Source organism: Neolamprologus multifasciatus, chromosome 2 (assembly GCF_963576455.1).
Source record: "Neolamprologus multifasciatus chromosome 2, fNeoMul1.2, whole genome shotgun sequence".
Classification (NCBI taxonomy): domain Eukaryota; kingdom Metazoa; phylum Chordata; class Actinopteri; order Cichliformes; family Cichlidae; genus Neolamprologus; species Neolamprologus multifasciatus.
In genome coordinates, this window is record NC_140440.1 from 17,838,157 (window position 1) to 17,856,935 (window position 18,779).

General features: G+C 39.1%; 1 protein-coding gene across 4 annotated transcripts in view; it reads left to right on the top strand.

Annotated features, from left to right (window-relative positions):
- The window catches only part of il1rapl2 (interleukin 1 receptor accessory protein-like 2), a 518,624-nt gene that overhangs the window by 57,608 nt on the left and 442,237 nt on the right, over positions 1–18,779 (top strand). For all 4 annotated transcript variants that reach the window (XM_085182337.1, XM_085182353.1, XM_085182345.1 and 1 more), the window contains exon 2: positions 14,320–14,425. In XM_085182337.1, coding sequence (XP_085038463.1) covers positions 14,341–14,425 — 85 coding nt within the window. In that variant the 5' untranslated portion in view covers positions 14,320–14,340. The remainder of the gene's footprint in view (positions 1–14,319; positions 14,426–18,779) is intronic.

The following is an 18,779-nucleotide window of genomic DNA, read 5'->3' on the forward strand; positions in this document are numbered from 1 at the left end:
AGCCTTTTCATTCCAAAAAGAACAGCACAGCTTCGTTTTGCAAAGACGAATCTGAACAAACTGCAGGACTTCTGGAATAATCTCTTTTGGACAGACAAGATGTTTAGCCATAATTCACAGTGGCACCTCATACCAGCTATCAAGCATAGTGGTTTATGCATGATGATTTGGGCTTGTTTTGCAGCCACGGGACCGGGACACCTTGGAGTCATTGGCTCGACCGTGAACTACTCTTTATACCAAAATATTCTGGAGACAAATGTGAGGCCATCTGTCCCACAGCTAGGGCTTGGCTTAAATTCAGTTCTGTGATAAGAAAATGATCCCAAGCACAGCAGCAAATCTACAGCAGAATGGCTAAAAAAAAAAGAAGAAGAGACACAACGTGTTGCAGTGGCTTAGTCAAAGTCCAGACTTCAACACAACTCCAATATAGAGAGCTGTGCTTAAATAAATGCCCAGAAACCTGAATGAGCTAAAGCAACTTCCTAAAGAAGACTGGGACAGAATTCTTCCACAGTGATGCACAGTGTTGGGAAGGTTACTTTTAAAATGTATTCCACTACAGATTATAGATTACATGCCCCAAAATGTATTTTGTAACGTATTCTGTTACGTTACTCAATGAGAGTAACGTATTCTGAATACTTTGGATTAATTAATATATTTTCATGCTTTTTACAACTACATGAATGTGCTAATACTGTGTGATTTATTACTATTACTGAAGGTCCGCAGCTCCAAACCATGGTAAAGGGACTTCTGTCTAATACATCGGGTTCGTGTCGGGCTCGTAGCTAAAAACTAGCTTTACTTTGTTGTCTGGGTCGACTTTGCTAGCAAGAGACAGAGAGAGGCGTTGGCTGCTCCAACGGAACTTAATGAAAACACGAATACAGTGTACAGTCGAGTCTTAATAGCGTACTTACAACTGGGCTCCTCAGGCACTCTTCTTGGCTGCAGTGGTTATTATTATATTTACATGCTTCCAGCTCCCATTTATGCTCAACGACAACTCGTACTTTTCCACTCTCCTTTTTCTCCCTCCTCGCGCTCACAGACACATAACGGGTATGGCCGTCCATTCTCCCTGCAGCACGGACTACACTGCCCATGAGGCTACATTCTTTAGGGCTATACCTGTAGCATTCTGCCTATTAGCTTAGCACAACAACAACAAAAAGGCGCTCTCTCACCCAGGAAAAACACAGTCGCAGAGAGCGTCATCCTGTAACCATGGCAACCGTAACGCTGCCGCCTGGAATAACAGAACATAGCTGTCAAACAAAACCCAAACAGTCCTGACCCGCCACAATATGAAACAGGAAAATACTGCCGTGTAATCCATTTATTTCAACAAAGTAACTGTATTCTGAATACCACCTTTTTAAACAGTAACTGTAACGGAATACAGTTACTCATATTTTGTATTTTAAATACGTAACGGCGGTATATGTATTCCGTTACTCCCCAACACTGGTGATGCAAGAGACTGTTAAAATCATACAGAAAATGATTACTTCAAGTTTTTGTTGTAAACGTGGTGCTACAAGCTCTACAAGAACTATACTTGACTTCACATAGCGCAGTGACACAATTAACTTTACATTTCTTTATCCTATAGATTTTACTAACAAGTATGTTTTTGTGTATCCAAATTCTTCATCTCCATTACATCATTAACGTTTTTTTTTTCTCATAGTTATACACAATGCAGCTCTATGGCAAATCAGTCAAGGTTTGACTACACCAACAATTCTTGTCATGCTGATTTTTTGGGGATTTATTGATAAGAAAAATATTATAGAAATATTTTTCAATTAAAAATGTAATTTATGGACCTTCGTTCTCATGCTGCATGTAGCTTGCATGTGCATCCACCTTTTTCTTCGATATATTTTATTTTCCCTCATACCTTTTTAGTTTCATTTTTCTACATTTCTTATCCACGTACTTCCTACCCCATGTGAAAGAGCAGCCGGTGCCCTCTGATGCGATGGGAGGTGCTGCTAAATGGCAAATCGGTAGTGTAATGGTGAGGGTGCCTCTCTGCAGCAACCTTTCTTACCTGCTAAATGGTGCTGTTAAACAGCGCAATAGTGAGGAAATGGGGATCTGCTGAGAGCAATTAGATCATTCACTGAACAGGTGGTGCTGCATTCATTAGCACACACCCTGTGCTGTGCATCTGTGGGGGTGCGTGCATTCAGGCGTATGCGTTTCTGTCCTGCAACCTTAAACGATCAGGCATCACAACAGACATTGATTTATTTTTATTTATTTATTTTCTTTGCATTTCTAAAAATCCTCGAGACAAACCAAAAACTCTGCTCTACTTCCCCACTCAAATAATTTGTTAATATTTATACTAATTTATTATTAAGTGTCCCTTTCCCACTAAAACTGGCCGTCACAGGAGACTCTTGTTCCCAGTGTGTTGACTAGAAGGCAGCTGCCTCCTCTGGTACCATCAGCATCGTATTAATAACCATGAGAAGTGGATTGAGCCTCATCTTTACATAAATTGTAGGCAAGAGTCAGTTGGAATCGATTCATAAAGATCTCGAGTTACTCCCAACGCAATTTATTCACCAATTTAAATTACAAAATGTGCTGTAGTAGTTACACATGCAAAAAAGTAACTAATATCCAAATGTGGAGTTTATTCATCGTATCATTCATTCATTCATGAGACTCATGTGGCTCAAAAGGATTAGTTTGAAAGCAGATGTGCATTTTTATTTCAAAGGGAAAGAACATAGACTACATAGCTGTCATGTGCAGTGCAAAGTCCAGTCACTTGTTACTAATAACAGTAATTTTATTAGTAAGCATAACGGTTAGTTGATTTTAAACTACATCTCACTGTTGGTGAAACATTTTAAAACTGTGTGACTGCAGTTCCTCTTTAGCTTTTCACATGGTTGATGTCATTCAGCCTGATGCGTGGTTTTCACATGTTTTAAAAGCTTTGCATACATATGAAGTACATGCTTTGCAAAACTGTCAAATGAGTGCTTTAGTATTGCCCAGTTGCCTACTTAAAGCAATGGCAATGATGATGTTTAGAACATTTAAAACTGACATTTAAAATAGCTTCCAGTCTTTGTTTTATTAACACTTGAATGTTTGAGACATGGTTTTTCACAGAGGTGCTTTGTGATAGTTTTTGGCACTTATGAAGTTTATATGCATGCAATGCCATCAAAGAAGTCTCTGATCGAATTCATTCTGCATCATGACAATACGATATACAGTACGGAAGAACAAAGAACTTCATCACTTTTCACTTGGGGCAATTTCTTTGAAGCAGCTTTTTGTACCCAAAACACAGCAGCGAACACAAGGAACAAACAAGTAAGCTCAGTTTAAAATAAATTTAATGTGGAATAAGCTCCCTAACAGTCTTTTCATGCACATTTATTGGCAAATGGTAAGATCAAATAATAACATGTCAAGTGTCCTTGAGTGTTTTGAAAGGTGCTTTTAAATAAAATGTATTATTATTATTGTTAAGAAGATAAAGTTCAGTACTGAAAACTTATTATACAGCCTGGAGTCAAAGTAGAGAGGAAATTATTAAACTAAATTAAAAATAACTAAATAAAAAAATCGTTAAAAAGAAGGTAAGACATGGTGACATCCTAATGGCAACACCAAGTATTCTAACAGGAAGTTAGAATACTTGGTGATTTCTGGGGGATTTGTTGGTTGCAAAAATAATTCATATCTTTTCGCTTTACTCTGATGATCTTTAACAATGCAGATCAGACTGCTTTTAACTGTAAGGCTGTGGAACCAGCAGCTCAACAACAACAAAAAAAAGCTCGGGAGACTTAATAAAAGATTGATAAAAGTGAGATAGGATGACAGAACTGACAGAAAAGGAGTAAGCAAATTCTCTTTTGCGTCTGCTTAAAAAATAATCTCAGATTTCACATTAAATTCTCATCAGAGGTGATCACAGAAAAAAAAAAGTATTTGTAGGATCTAACCTTTTCCACCTTTGCATTATATGTGACGTACTTTGACCATTCAGCTCTTTGGTTTCAGATGCATTTTAGATACAGAAGAATTTTGTGGTCTGAATCCAGAGAAGGGTCATTAAGTGGTGGACAATCAGCTCAGTCACCCAGTCAGAGTCAAAGATACCTACCCCCACAGAGCCTTTCACCATCACGGACTTAGGCTGAAGTTACCGTACATGAACAGAGAGAAGACTCTGAAACAGCCAAAGATAACGGCTGCTGATTTAAATGCAAATGGACTCACAAAGGATGTTTACTGCAGCTTTTATTTAACAGACCAATAAAAACCTGACATTTTGAAAGCATTTTCATTTTATGTTTATGTCAGGTGAATCAGAGAAACCCCCCCCCCCCCCCCCCCCCCAAAAAAAAAAAAAAAAAAAGCTGAGTAACAGTTAACTGTCATATTCTACAGTAAGACAGTGTCCTCGCAGATTACAGCAGGTGCGCCGTAAAAGAACGGCATCATCCTGGCAAATCTAATCTTCCAAAAACTGGCAGATTTTTGGCAGATAGCAGGTGCGACAGAAATCACAGACAGGTAGGTTGTGCTGCAAGGTTCTTCATAGATCTACCAATGCATTCACCCAGCAGCCTCACCCTTATCTACATAATTCCCTGTGTGATAAAATCAACCACACTTAAACCAGGTTTTTTCTTCTATAAACCATCGATGGCAGGTTGCGTCCTCTGCCCCTCCATCAGAGTGAGAAGTTTAATTTACTAAGGAATCTGACTTCCCTGATTCTGAAGGCCATTTCTGGTGTCAGACATGCCAGTGTGAGGATAACAGAAATAGCTGCCATTCTTGCTCTGTAATGTTTGGAATTTCCAGGGACTGGCGTGATAAGCATTTGCAGGCCTGAGGGCACAACTTGCTATGCTGATAAAGTAGAGAGAGTGACAAGAGCGAGAGAGTACAAATAAAACAACCCAACAGTTCTCTTTGATTTAAAAGAATATCACCAGATTGCTGTAGTGTGATTATACACTTAAAGCTGGTCCACATATTCTGAACTACTATGTAAATGCATACGTCTGATTAGTCTTTAAAACTAGCTGGTCAAAAGCGTACTGAAGTACTGATGTCATACCAGCATGGTGAGTTATGTGCGTAAAATATTTGGGGTCCATCTGTTAATTTTATCCTGTTCTAAGTTTAGAAAAAGCTTGCCGAGTTATAAACAACCAGCTTGCAGCACACACAAGCCACAGATGTTCCTGTGCTTTTTGTGTGTGTCAGAGCCTAGTGCTGCTTGTGCAAGATTTAATCAAGGTACTCACATTAGAAGAGGCTTGCATAATTGCACGGGGCTTGATGACTGTGCACCACATCTCTCAAATTAGGGACTGCAGATGGAACGGTCATACCTTTCACGCCTCATCCCGCTGCAGTTGAATGGATGTAGAGAGTTTGTCGACTAGAATGTATCCTAAAAGCATTTGTGAGTGGCAGATGGTGGTCAGAAGCAGTACCTGAGCTTGTTCTGTGGAGACTGTGGTTCATTTCTAGCTCCATGTAGCGTTCGAAAATGAATGCAGTTTGTGAGTGAGTGTATGTATATAGAGAAGCGTAGTGAATGTAAAAACTTGTGTGAAGTATATGTTTATAATTATGATACGCAGCAGTTGTAATATAAACTTTTCATCACATTAACATAATGACAGCACCGTGTTTTCATGGGCCCTGCTCTAATCACAGTTTTAATTATAATCAAATAGTTTTTTACATGCATTTAAATATTGCAACAACTTCAGTTTGCACGCGTCATCATGAAAAGCTAATGTTTATCATTTTAGATCTATTCTGCTCAGCTCTTTTCCTCAGTCCGCTCAGAGTTTCTGTTCTGTTAGGAAATCGATTTATCTTTGGTATTTCAAATGTTACATTGTTGATAAGAGATGGCGATAGCAATTAAAAGGAAACAAATTTGTATTCATTTGCCTTCCATGACAGCATGTAGTGACAGACAGTGACAAGGCAATTTGCTCCAGTGGCTTTGGATGAGAGTGGCACTTAGGCTGCAGTGGTTATCACTGTGGCCTCACCTGGCTGGCTGAGACCTTTCGATCTCCAGTTTGTGTTCTCTCGGAGAATATAAAAAACAGAGTCCATCAATCCAAATACAGGCTTGTTAGGTTAGCTGTTAATCCTAACTTGGCTGTAGGCAGGAATTTGGCCATAAATGTAACCATGAATGATTGTCTGTCTCCATGTGTTGGTTCTATGACGGATCCACCTCTCAACAAATGACAGCTGGGATGGGCTACAGGCCTAGTGCCAGTTCTGAATGGGTGCTAGATAGCCTCCCAGTTTTTAACATCTGGAGTTGTTGGAATGAATTGGCGCACATTCCACATATTGACCAAAATGCTTCCTGCTCCTGACCTTAAATGACTTCTTCCTCCTTGGAAGTTGCAAACTCTTCCACTGCAGTTAGCTGTTTTTCTCAGGGCTATAGTTAGTCATCAGTCCAACTCCAGTAACCAGTGATGGCTCTTAGCATGAAGGTTAGGTCATCCTGGTCTCATACACCGAGATTCTACCTTCATGACACAAATTAGGTGGACCTGCAAGTCGTTCCAAAGCTGTACATTTCATGGGAATCCTGACTAAAAAAGATACCAACACCTGATGTGCTCATAAAATGCAACTTTCAGTCAAATATGAAAGTTTATTCTGCATTCAAACACTGAGGTTTTAAATACACTGCAGTAAAATTTCAAATGGAAAGTAAAACCTGTGCTGGCAGTCTCAATGTTCCTGCTGCAATAATGTGTGCTGATTGTGGACATACGTTTTAAATGGTTTACAGCACATATCCAATATTTTATGGGCTTGTCACCAAAAAAAAGACGTTATTCATTATTACTCTTGGTTTTTATGGGGCTCTCACGAGACTTAAAAAAAGCTCTATTATATGGAGGAAATAAAACTCCAAGCAGAGTGGCTGCAGTTGTTATTAAATGGGAAATGGCTTTAAAAGTCAGTGCAAATCTGGTTGAGTGTGCACGGTTTCAGACAAAAAAACAACATCAGTTGCTTTAAAAGAACCAGATCTGATCTGCAGACATATACTAACATCGCTGGAATGCAATAACAGTGGTGAGTCATTGGCTTGTTCTATCTTCACATTTATTCACATTCCTTTTGTTTCTTTGTGCCATTCCTGTTTTCAGTGATTTCAGGACTCAACAGCTGAAACGCTTTTGTGTCACAGAATAAACCGCTTTGCTCAAGAACACTTTGGTGAAATGGGTACTTGACACAAAGACAAAGAACATGTAATATATATATATATATATATATATATATATATATATATATATTATGTTCTAGTGTGTTTTGTGTGATTGCTGTAGAATGTTTTCTTTCATACATGCAATTATTTTCTCGTATTATAAGAATTTTTTGGAAGCTGTATGAAAGAAAAACCCTGAAAAAAAGTGTAACAGACTCCAATAAGAGTGCACGACACCAGACTGAAACCAATTACACCTCCTCTAGCAGAGATTAAAAGGACGGATATCAAATCTTTCATAATGATGACGAGGCGGCTTATGTTTCCATGTAAAACACAGACTGCCTCTGTAACCAAACAGCATGACTCATGCAGTTTGGGAGAGAGAGATAGTGTGACAGAATAGAGCTGCAGGCTGTCTTTAATATTGGATGTGTGGCTGAAGCAGCCTAATGGCTTAACACTAGCTTGTTTGGGACACGAATAACCTCTTATAGGTGTGTGTGTGGGCTGGGCTTAGCGGTGGAGGTCTGCAGTGTGTTTGTGTGTATTTTCATGCCTGTCCATCTAGTACTTTTAAGTTAATTAGGATTTGCATGTTGTTTACAATTAGACATACACACAAAAAATGGACAAAATCTTGTCCGGATGAGATTATTATAATGACACCCCTCTTGGTTTTGCAGGCATCGCCTTTAAGCAAACAGAATATGGGCTCTACATTAAGAGCAGTATGTTTTTGGGACCTCTGGGTTGAAAGTTAAACACTTCTATCGGACACGGTTTATCCCCACAAAAGCACTTTAATATGCAACCTGCCTGAGTGCCGTGCAATGTGTGCCTCTGCATTATACACACACACTGACCCTGCTGAGAGCTCCCCGGGCTCCCGTGTTCAGATATCATTATCAGAGAGAGACAGACAGACAGAAAAGCAAAGCGACAGAGGATGAAAGATACGAGTAATGCTTTAATAGTGTTTGTTCTGCGCTTCACCCTCTCCTCTCTGTTTGTGCATTTATAGAGCTCACATTCACTTAACCCATCGCTGATGACAACTTTTTTTTAAACAATTTCTTTTTTTCTCTCCCTCTCTCTTTTCATTTGCTTATTTATGGTCTAATTGTTCTCTTGATCATTGGGCCTTTGTTTAAATATCCTTACCTTCTTCTTATCCTTGCTACCGCGCACACATGCATGGCATCAGCTTCCAGTGATGTGCTTGCATTCACGATGGATCAGACCTGAAAATGAGCTGCCGCCGTTCCTGCCTGAACAAATGTGTCAGGGTTCATGTGTGAAAGAGCAGAGAGACAGAAATTGACCTTGGTGAGGCTGTGTGTGTGTGTGTGTGTGTGTGTGTGTGTGTGTGTGTGTGTCCAAATCTGGGGTAAGCAAGGCATCAAGTTATGAAATTATGCATGATAAGATTAAAACAGCAGTTTCTAAATTTCGAACTTCTTGATCAAAGCCTGATGGACTACAAACTGGAAATCAATCAATAAATAAATTGGATAATATTTGTTGTTTGTAATTCTTTATAAATACAGTGCTACCTTTTAGCCTCCTTGTAGATACAATGGTGTGAAAACATTTTGCCCCCTGCCTGATTTCCTAATGAGGTACCAGGATTCAATGGTACTCCAAAAGTCAGAAATGTGATGTCCATTTCAAGTTTACCAGGAACTGCTTCCTGAACTTCCACACAGAATAAGGTATAAGGTATAAAAACACTGTGTGTGTAAATATGAATATATGAAGGTGATGATTGTTAAGATAGAACATTTTAATCCATTTCGTGTTTTCTCCCAAATCAACGCCATGACTATATACAGAAAAGCTTGACATGGTGTTTGTCAGGGACAAGCAGTAAGGCATAGAGGACACAGGTGTTTAATTCAACAATTGGCTTTTATTGACCCAAAAAAGATAATTAACAAAGCCAAAATACTTAAACAGGCAGTCCAATAAAAGAGGTCAGCTCAATAAACTAAATTCAAAATAACAACTAAAAAAACCTCAGACAAACTGACCTCCTGAAATGACACATGAGGAACTGGCTTAGCCAAACCAAATGACACACAAGGGGGACAAAACAATTAAACAAATTTCAACCACCCCCCAGCTAATCAAGCATGTGGTTTAGTCCAATGAGGCTGTCAGCAGCATTTCACATCCCCCAGCACTTTTTGCCAACCAGGAAGGAGAAGCCAACCCCCAGGTAACTCAAACAAAGAAAGATGTATTTGTATAACATAAAACAGAACTTTGACCTTGCAGTGTTATTATGTGTGCAGGCCATATAAACACTGGAAGGCGTGATGGAAAAAAGAATGAAAGTGACTGCAAAGTAAAGTGAAGCAACTAGTGGTGAGGTGTGGAGCTTGCAAGCAGAGTATGCAAAATAAAAAATAAATGAATACACAAACAAGAAGTTTTCATCTAATTGCACAAATCTCAGTATTTACTTATTTATCAGTATAGACTGTGTTATTGATATTAGCTTCCCTACTCTGAAGTTTGATGTGGTATTAACACAAAATATAACAGGCTGTACAACCCAGGAGGAATTGCCCAGATATTTTGAAAATTTAAGACTAGCATAATTTTTAAGCAACATTCATCATTATTCCAATACTCCTCTAGGACTCAGTGCTAGATTCCTCAGGTTTTTTAAGTTACGAGTGTTACACCCAGCACTCACAGGACTTATCTAAGTTTGTGTGGATTTTGATGTAGGTTTATAATCTAGATAACACCGCAGAAAATAATGCCTAATCAATTTGTTAGAATGTTGCCTTTTAGGTTTAAACTTGTCAAAGACTAAAAACACACAAAATCCAAAGCGTGGGTTTAACACTGGGACTATTTTGTATTCCTAAACTATGAGTAATTAATTAATTAATTTGTTTCATATTAAAAGTAGGTGTTCCCACATCTGAGGAAACGCACCACGCTTCTGTTTTTCAAAGTAAAAAAGCTGTCACAGTTTACTCTTCCATATTGTTAATGCTACGATGTTGGCGTGTTGGTGATGTAAAAGTCTTCAACATCTTTTATATCCATATCTTGTTGTAATAACATCAAGTGTGAACAATAATAATGTAATGCCTAAATGTAAAATGAGCAGAGTGCTATTGGTCATGAATTTCAGAATATATTTTATGGTTTGTCATCTTTAAATATTATAACAAACTCTAGAAATGTTGTCTTAAACTCTCAGTTAAACTTTGGGAACAGTTTTGTCTGCTGAATTGTCCTGTAGCAGGACTGAGTAGCTTCAAGTTTTTTTGTGTAGCTGATTCTCTAATCTTCCTCCTCTGGAAGGCAAAGATAAAAGCTATCCTGCAACTATTTGTTGAAGTTTATGTCTCAACAGTGTAATGCCTTGATGCCAGGCTCTATTGGGATTCCTCGTCTCTTTCTTTTTATGTTTTTTCTTTATCAGATAAAACTCGCAAATACGTCTCACTTGTCAGTGCATGCCTTCTCTTCTCTGTCTTTACCTGAAGACAACAGCTCAATTTAGCTTCTCTGTTATAATAGAACATAACCTTCCAAACTATCTTCTTCAGGCTATGTTGCCTCTTCTTCACCCTAACAGGGTCAGGAAGAGACAGATTTATTCCACAAGTCCTGCTTGGTCTGTTCCTCACGTGTGCATGTAAATTTTAACGTTATGAGTTGAATGCTTTTGATTAAAAAAAAAAACACAAATTAGGATTCAACTTTATTGTCATTACACATGTATAAATATGGGTAATGAAATACAGATTGCATCTCATCAGAAGTGCAAGAGCAGTAAGTGCAGTAGGAGCAGATAAGGAACAGATAAGGGTAGTATATGTTATGAACAGATTATATACAAGTAAGTTGAGTATACAGATGTTTATATTGGTATACAGACAGCAAATATACAGATGTACTGATGTATACATATGTACAGATATACAGATATTCTATATTGCTGTACAGACTGGGTAGATGTACAAATGTACTATGAACAAATATACAGATGTATCGATGTGTGGTGAACAGATCTACACGGTGCTATGAATATATCTACAGTAGTGGAGGCGTAGCGCTTTGAACAGACTATAATAGTGAACAGTGTACGTTGTATTACAGAGACTATGCTATGTCAGTGTCCTTAACTATAGCAGTAACACGTATCAATCACTTTAAAATGTCACCGTGAACTTGAAAAGTTCTCTGTGCAAGGTCACCGTAGTTTTGGTTGTGCTGTGGACTCTAGCATGACCAAAGCATAATAGAACATATATCACATAGTGGAAAATATGAAAGAATTTAAAACATGCAGTGTAATTGGACACTAAAGTTTGAGCTGAGAAAAAAATAAAATGTTAAAATAAAGAACAAGTTTGCATTCGCACGGTGTGAGGAGAATTGGTGCTTTCATTATTTATTAGCGCCACACTTTATATTTGCATAAATTTAAAATGTTCATTAAGTTTATTTTGGGCTTTTAAATAAATAACTGAATTTATTTAAAAGCAGTACAGCGTTGGACTAGAAGTCAGACAACATGATTGCAGAAGCAGCCACTCTGACTTGTTCAGCACAGGTGCACCCAGTGTTCATAATAATGGCACCACTCCAATTAGCTGTTTCAGTAGCTTGCCCTGGTACTGTTTGTGCTGGCTTATTGGAGCACTCCATATAACGTAGCCATCATTAGCATTATTAGATGCACCTGTGCTCTTCTTGGTGTGACAAATGTGTCAAAATGTTTGCTGTCAGAAACAATTATTGTATGTTGTTGTGTCATTTTTAGACCTTCTTCTTTTCTAAAGTCAAAAAACAAAATTATGCTAGAGAGACTTTGTAATATCATAATAACTCCTTTAAATAAAGTAGAGCTGAGGAATTTCTAATTTACACACACACACACACACACACTTCATCTTATATGTATTCACTTGGATTTGTTCCCATGGTTTTAGAGCTCATATGATATGACACACATATCAGCAATATTCACGTGTCTCCTCAGCAGCTGCTTCATTGTTCAGGTGATTTCAAGCTACAGTCATGATTCAGTTAATTCCAGCATCAAATAAATGAAAAGCACAACAGAATGAGTGCTGGTTTAGCTAATCTTCTATTTCAGTCTTACCCTCATTTACTCTGTATGTGGTAGGCACTGCAGTTTATGGGGGAAAAAAGAAATAAATAAATGTAAGAATTAAAAATTGAAGTGATCTGAGCCCATATTTAAATCTAAATCAGTCTCAGTATTCTGAAATTGATATTTTGATTGATTTTTCATCAATAGAACATTTCATGAAGAAATTCATTCATCCAGCTCACAGTCACAGGCTATGTCCACACGTACCCGGGTATTTTTGAAAACGCAGATTTTTCTATGCGTTTGCACCTTTTGTCCACACGTAAACGGCATTTTGGTCACTGAAAACGGAGATTTTTAAAAACTCCGGCCAGGGTGGATATTTTTGAAAACTCAATTTTTGCATTTACAAGAAAAACGGAGAAAACGCAGCGTCAAAGGTGTGCGCATTTTTTGACGCCACACTGTGCGCCACGTTATTGTTTCGGTGAAATGAATTTCTACAATACTATTACTGTTAATTATACTCTCTGCAGTGTTTAAATGCTTACATATACACACACAGTTACTGTCCCTCCACACATACGACTCGGTTCTGCTTCTATGCCCCAGCTTTGTTTACTTTTTCCCACCGAGGCTTCTAGACTTCTGATTGGCCAACATTTCTACACAGTTAGGAATATATCGCCACCTGTTACTTTGGCATGTTCCTAGCAGCGTTTTCCTTCATTTCTGCCTTTACGTGTGGACGGGATTATTTTTTAAAACGAAAACGGAAAATCTCCATTTTCAAAAATACCCGTGTACGTGTGGACATAGCCACAGTCACAACAACAGTTGCCTCTTTATATTGTAATGTAAAGACCTCACAATAATACAGAGAAAACTCCAACAACCAGACAAGCCCCTTTGAGCATGCACTTGGGGACAATGAAGGAAAAACTTTTAAGAAACCTCTGGCAGAACCAGGGCAGCCATCTGTTGATTGGTCCACACACTCGTTTTCGTTGTTACTTTAACCTTAAATACATTCAAAATGTTGTCATGTAGCCTATAGAAGAAAGAGTAGACTAGAAACAGCATGTCTTTCTCACTGTTGCTCTCTATAGATGTGGCAGATAAATCTAAAAACACTATTTGGCTATTTACCGTTGTTTGAATCGACCTGTGACCAACATGCTTTTGATGATGATGGAATGGGAAACATTTTGAAAATCTGGAAATGTTTGTATTTTTGTAACTGGCCTTGCTGATTTCAGTTCATTGTTGCGTGTGATTATGATCAAAACACCAGTATTATTGATGAGAAACATGCTGGCCTGCAGGTTACTAACCAGTAACCCAAACCTCAGCACGGTGCTCACTGCTTTGAGTCTTGTATGAACTTGTTCTGACGGCCTCTCTTCCTCACATTCCAAACAAATTAACGCTCCTAGTGTCAAGTGTCGTACAGCACACCAGGAGCAACATTTTGCACAATTTGGTGTAAATTACTGTCAATTAGTATGATGCATTTAATTATTCTCCTCCCAAAATGTTGCACTTTGAAAATGCCCACCAATACATATGTCTCGAGGGCAGCTGCAGAAATACCTGCGTGCACGCTTTTAGACACTGCAACGCTTTGGTGAATCCCAGCAGTCTATTTCTAACCTCAAATTAGGATTTTGCACTTGTGCAGGCTGTTTGTAAAAACTACAGGCGTTTCTTATTTCCATACTATTTCCCACCTTGTCTTTCTCCATACTCCTGGTTGTGAACCAGAAATCAGTTTCAGTATGTCTCCTATCCTCCACGTGCATTTCAGGAACTGAGACATCCTACAGCATGACAGAGCACAGGACACAACACGTAACTTTGCAATTACACTGGGTGCTTGTTAGTGCCGGGTTTTAATGACAATGTTGCCTCCTGCGCTGTCTCTTACTCTTTCTCTTTCTCTCTGTCCTGTTTCCCAAAGGTGCCAGTGGAGAACAGAGAGATGAAGACTTTATCTCTCCTCTTCCTCCTCCTCCTCGCCTCGGGAGCCTGTGACGACGTCAAGTACATCTCCAAGAGGAACTCAGGTAGGATGAAGAGCCTCGGGGTTTGTTGTCTTGTGGCGTACTCTGCTTTGTTGAAAACGAGCCTTTCTCTCTTGAACATTCTCAGGCTTTTTATTTTTGGAGCTTATTGTTGCTTTGTTTTTCTTGCTTTGTTTCACTGCCAGCACTCTACAGTCTTCTCGCGATAATGCTAACTCTTGTCTTTTGTCATTATACTCCACCTCACTCTTATTCTCCTTTTTGCTGTCAAATATAGGGTGTCTCTCAATGTTCCCCAGCAATCTGCTCTGCTCTCGTCCTTTTTGTTGTATTGACATCTCTTAAGTTGATGCAACGGACACTCGCTCCCACAGCTTTTCCCCCTCATCCACAATCACCACCTCTGCCTTTCTTAGATAACACTCCTCTCCAAACTCTATCTCAAAGCTCAGAATGGCTGTCTCTCCATTTCTATCCCTCTCCTTTTTCTCCTGAGGGGGTGTAATGATCAGCCCGTCTGACTGCTGCTGTCATTGTTGCTGCTGCTGTGCTCATTTGTGTATCGGTGTATCAGATCTGCTGATAGTCTTTTATTCATAATCGATTTGTTGTGTCACGCTAATCGTCTTGACAGAAGGAGCTTGATTGGGATATTGATGTATGGCATCAATAGTTTTGTGTGATACTATTCGGTGATCTTGGTACAGTGCCTTGCAGAAGTCTTGAGTAATGCCCCATTTCTTTATATTTTGCTCCCAAGGAGCCAGACTCTCTTATCATTTTTAAAATGGAGCAAAAGTTATACAGGTTTTCTCAAAGTTTTTCTTAGACAGCATTTGTTACCATTTCTTTAGCTGAATATAAAAGAAAAATGCCCAAAACTTGGCGTATCTCACTTTCCAGTGTGTTCCTAAAAACAATTTCAGGAAACTGGACACGTTGAGGACAAACAAGTGGCAGGTCTTAAAACTATCTAAAGCAAATGAACAGTATCTGAAAGTAAAGAAAAAAAATCCAGCAAATACCTGACCCCGATCCTGAAAGACATGCATCTGATCCTTCAACCGATCCATCTACTGTACACTAAAGCTTCATCAGACATGGCCTCAGTGGAAGACTGGCTGCCAAATGCCATTTTTAAGGAAGGAAAACAGGGAGAAAACGCTGAGTTATGCCAGATTACACAGGAACTGGACTGAAAATCAGTCCTAACAAGTTTGAACATTTTGGTTCAAATTATCATCAATATTTACAGATGAGCTCAGGAGACAGTCAAAACAGCGAGTGTCTGCAGGCGTCTGTAAAATCCTATCAGCTGGTGGTGTTGATTTTGTCATAACTGAATGCAAAAAAAGTAAGGTCAGATTTTGCATCCATAACATCTGGAAGAGCATCAATGATCCCAAAGTAAAATCACACCTGGACTGAAAAACACACAGTTGAACACTATCAGTCATGGATTGGCCTCCCCAGAGCCTGGACCTCAAATGTATTGATACTGTGTGGGATCATCTTGAACAGAACAACAACAGCCAAAGAAGAGCTTTGAACGTCTGGAGAAATAATTCTGAAACAGCCTGAGAGAGAAGAAAGCGGCCTGAGAGAGTTCAGACTGTGCTGAAGAATAAAAGACTAACTAACTGTACAAACTCTGTTTTTGCCTTCCATACTATGTTTCTATTTATGTTTCCACGTTTCCTAGCAACATATAAAGAAATGAGGAGTAACTTAAGACTTTTGCAGTATTGTATGTGTGACCTAGAGGTGAGCTGTTTAGCATTTTGATTCACTTTCATGTTGCCTTCATACTTGAATGGAGCATTTCACCTACGGTGTTACACTCAGGGAATCTTTCATTATAAATATTACCTACAGCATCTGTAATTTCATTCTCACACACTCCTGCCAGATCCTGAAAGTGATAAAAACACAGAAAATTACCCAGCGATTTTTAGCAAGCTCAGGTCATCTAATTATAACAATCTAGTTAGAATTGATTCCCCTTTAATGTAATCCTGTCTCACTGTTTTGCTTGCTTATAAGTGAGCGTGTTGGTCCTGGTGCTTTAATCAAAGGGATACGAGGGCAAGCATAACAATACTTCAGAGATTCTTTGTAATTACACACACTCAGCATCTGAGAATTGCATTACAGCACTTCACCCAACCACTGTAAGAATAACACAATTGTGGTTTGTGTCTGCTTGCTATACTTGATGGAATATTGCAGGCAACACACTTTAAAGTGGCAATCATTTTCCTGGGAGACTTCATACCTGGTGGAGGACAGAACTGCATGGTGAAAGCATATGGTTTATGAGGTGCTGTTACACTACTATTATTACACACTGTGCACGCAACATTTACTTATATAAACAAAAAAAATCATATGACTATCAAATAGCTATTTTTGCCTTGGTTGCATAGTTTAACATAATTAAGCTGAAATGAAATCTGGGTAGAAAGATGCAGGACATGACAAAACTTGCAGGGAAACCTCAACCCCACCCTTACCCACTTTCTTCATCCGAGGTTGACTTTCTCTAAAAGGAGCTCAAAGGTCAGGGTCACCCACAGAACAGACCCTGCAGCTGGCAGCCAGTCACTGAGAGTTAACCTGAAAAGATGCTTGCCAAAATGCTTTACGGCCCACCCTGAGATCCGCATAAAGTGCTTCTTCCTGGATACAATTTTATGGAATAAAAAAATAATCAAAAACTTTTTGACAACAGCAACAAAAGAAATATCACAGTTTCTCAACGTTTGCTTCTTCGTGAGAATCAAACTTGGTGAAGATGTTTTTAAGACTAGTTAAATTGTTTTCTCTCCACGTCTGTCTTTGGCACGCTCGCCCCTCACCCTCTTGACTGTGTGTGGGTAGGTGAGTTGGTGGGAGTCTTTGTTTGGTGTTTGCCATATATGTGAGCGTGTGCGCGTGAATAGACCACTCTTGACATACCAAACTGTGACTGTGTGTGTGCTGTATATATCCAGGTTCTAAGTGTATGTGTGTACAAACTCCCCGAGTGTGCTTCAGTGTATCCTCTCTGGATGTGTGCTCTACTTCTGTGCATGTGTGTGAGTGGGAGAGGTGTGCACAGAGCAATTATGTGATCAGAGCAGAGCCAAGCGGACATTTATGTGGGCGAGCGCTACAGTTGGCCAAAGATAGTCTGTTAGATTTTGTTTCTCTTTTGTTGTGTGTGTGTGTGTGTGTATAACTGGACACCATATGGATGGGAACTACCGTTTCCTTGTATCAGTCTCTGCATTGCTCTGATGCAGCACCTGCTGCAGTTAGAAGAGACACAATGTGATTGGAGAAAGCTCTACATCAAGGTTGTTTTTATACAAATCAACACATTCATGTAAAAATGGCAGTGTGAGACTTTGTGATCCTTACACAGAAATCCTTGTCTAATTGTGCATAATGACAGGGCATTAAATCATTCTCATTATTCCCATGAATCAGCTGATGGTGCCGCTGATTCATCTCTACTCACTGACTTGGTAAATCTCACATAGGATGCACATTTAAACTGCACATTGTTGCTGCCTGCTCTGTTCTGATGGCTGATGCTCTCAGAGCTCATAAAAGCCAAATATAAATCATTACAGCTGGAAGTAACAATCATCGTTAGATTATATTGGTCCTGACTGAACTGCAGTTAAATCCTCATCTACAGAAGCTGACACCTGACTGCCACTCAGAGGTCAGGTGTCAGCTAGTATATGCATCATCAGCGCTCAAGGTGCTCAGGTTCGGTCCTTGGCTGAGAACGCTTCAGCGGGTCTGATATTTGCTGACAAGAAGATTTTTCACTCCAACATTATATAAATAGAAAAGTACAGGAGAGACTGATGGACATCTTTCTGCCCACCGAGAGAGCTCAAACACGTTGGCAACCATCCATATGGGCAACTCTTTGAATGGAAGCTGCATTTTAAAGAAAGATTATTACAATTTGGAGTAAATAAGCTGTAATATAATATGAGGAAAATGAGTCTGAAATACAGAAAAGCTAAACAAGGAATCCTCATGTGAAGGGACAAACCTGACATACTTTGGCTCTACCAAGATTTAAAATGTCCTTTGTAACCTGTTACAGAGCCTGTTTAGGCTTGTTTTCACTGAGTCAGAACAGCAATTTCTAATTACAGCCACTTCTTTGGGTTATTGCACAGCTGAATGACAACGTTCGCCATGAAGGAGGTTGATTTGAAGTTTTTGGTAATAAGAAACTAAACCACTTTTTGGAGCTGAGTCAATGCAGGTTAGCGAATGTGAATCCCTTACTAGCGGTAACTTCTATGGCTGTCAGCTGAGTGTATTTGATCTCTGTGCTTTTAAATGACCCGATTCATGAATATCAATGAGAACTATTCATCAAAGAAGA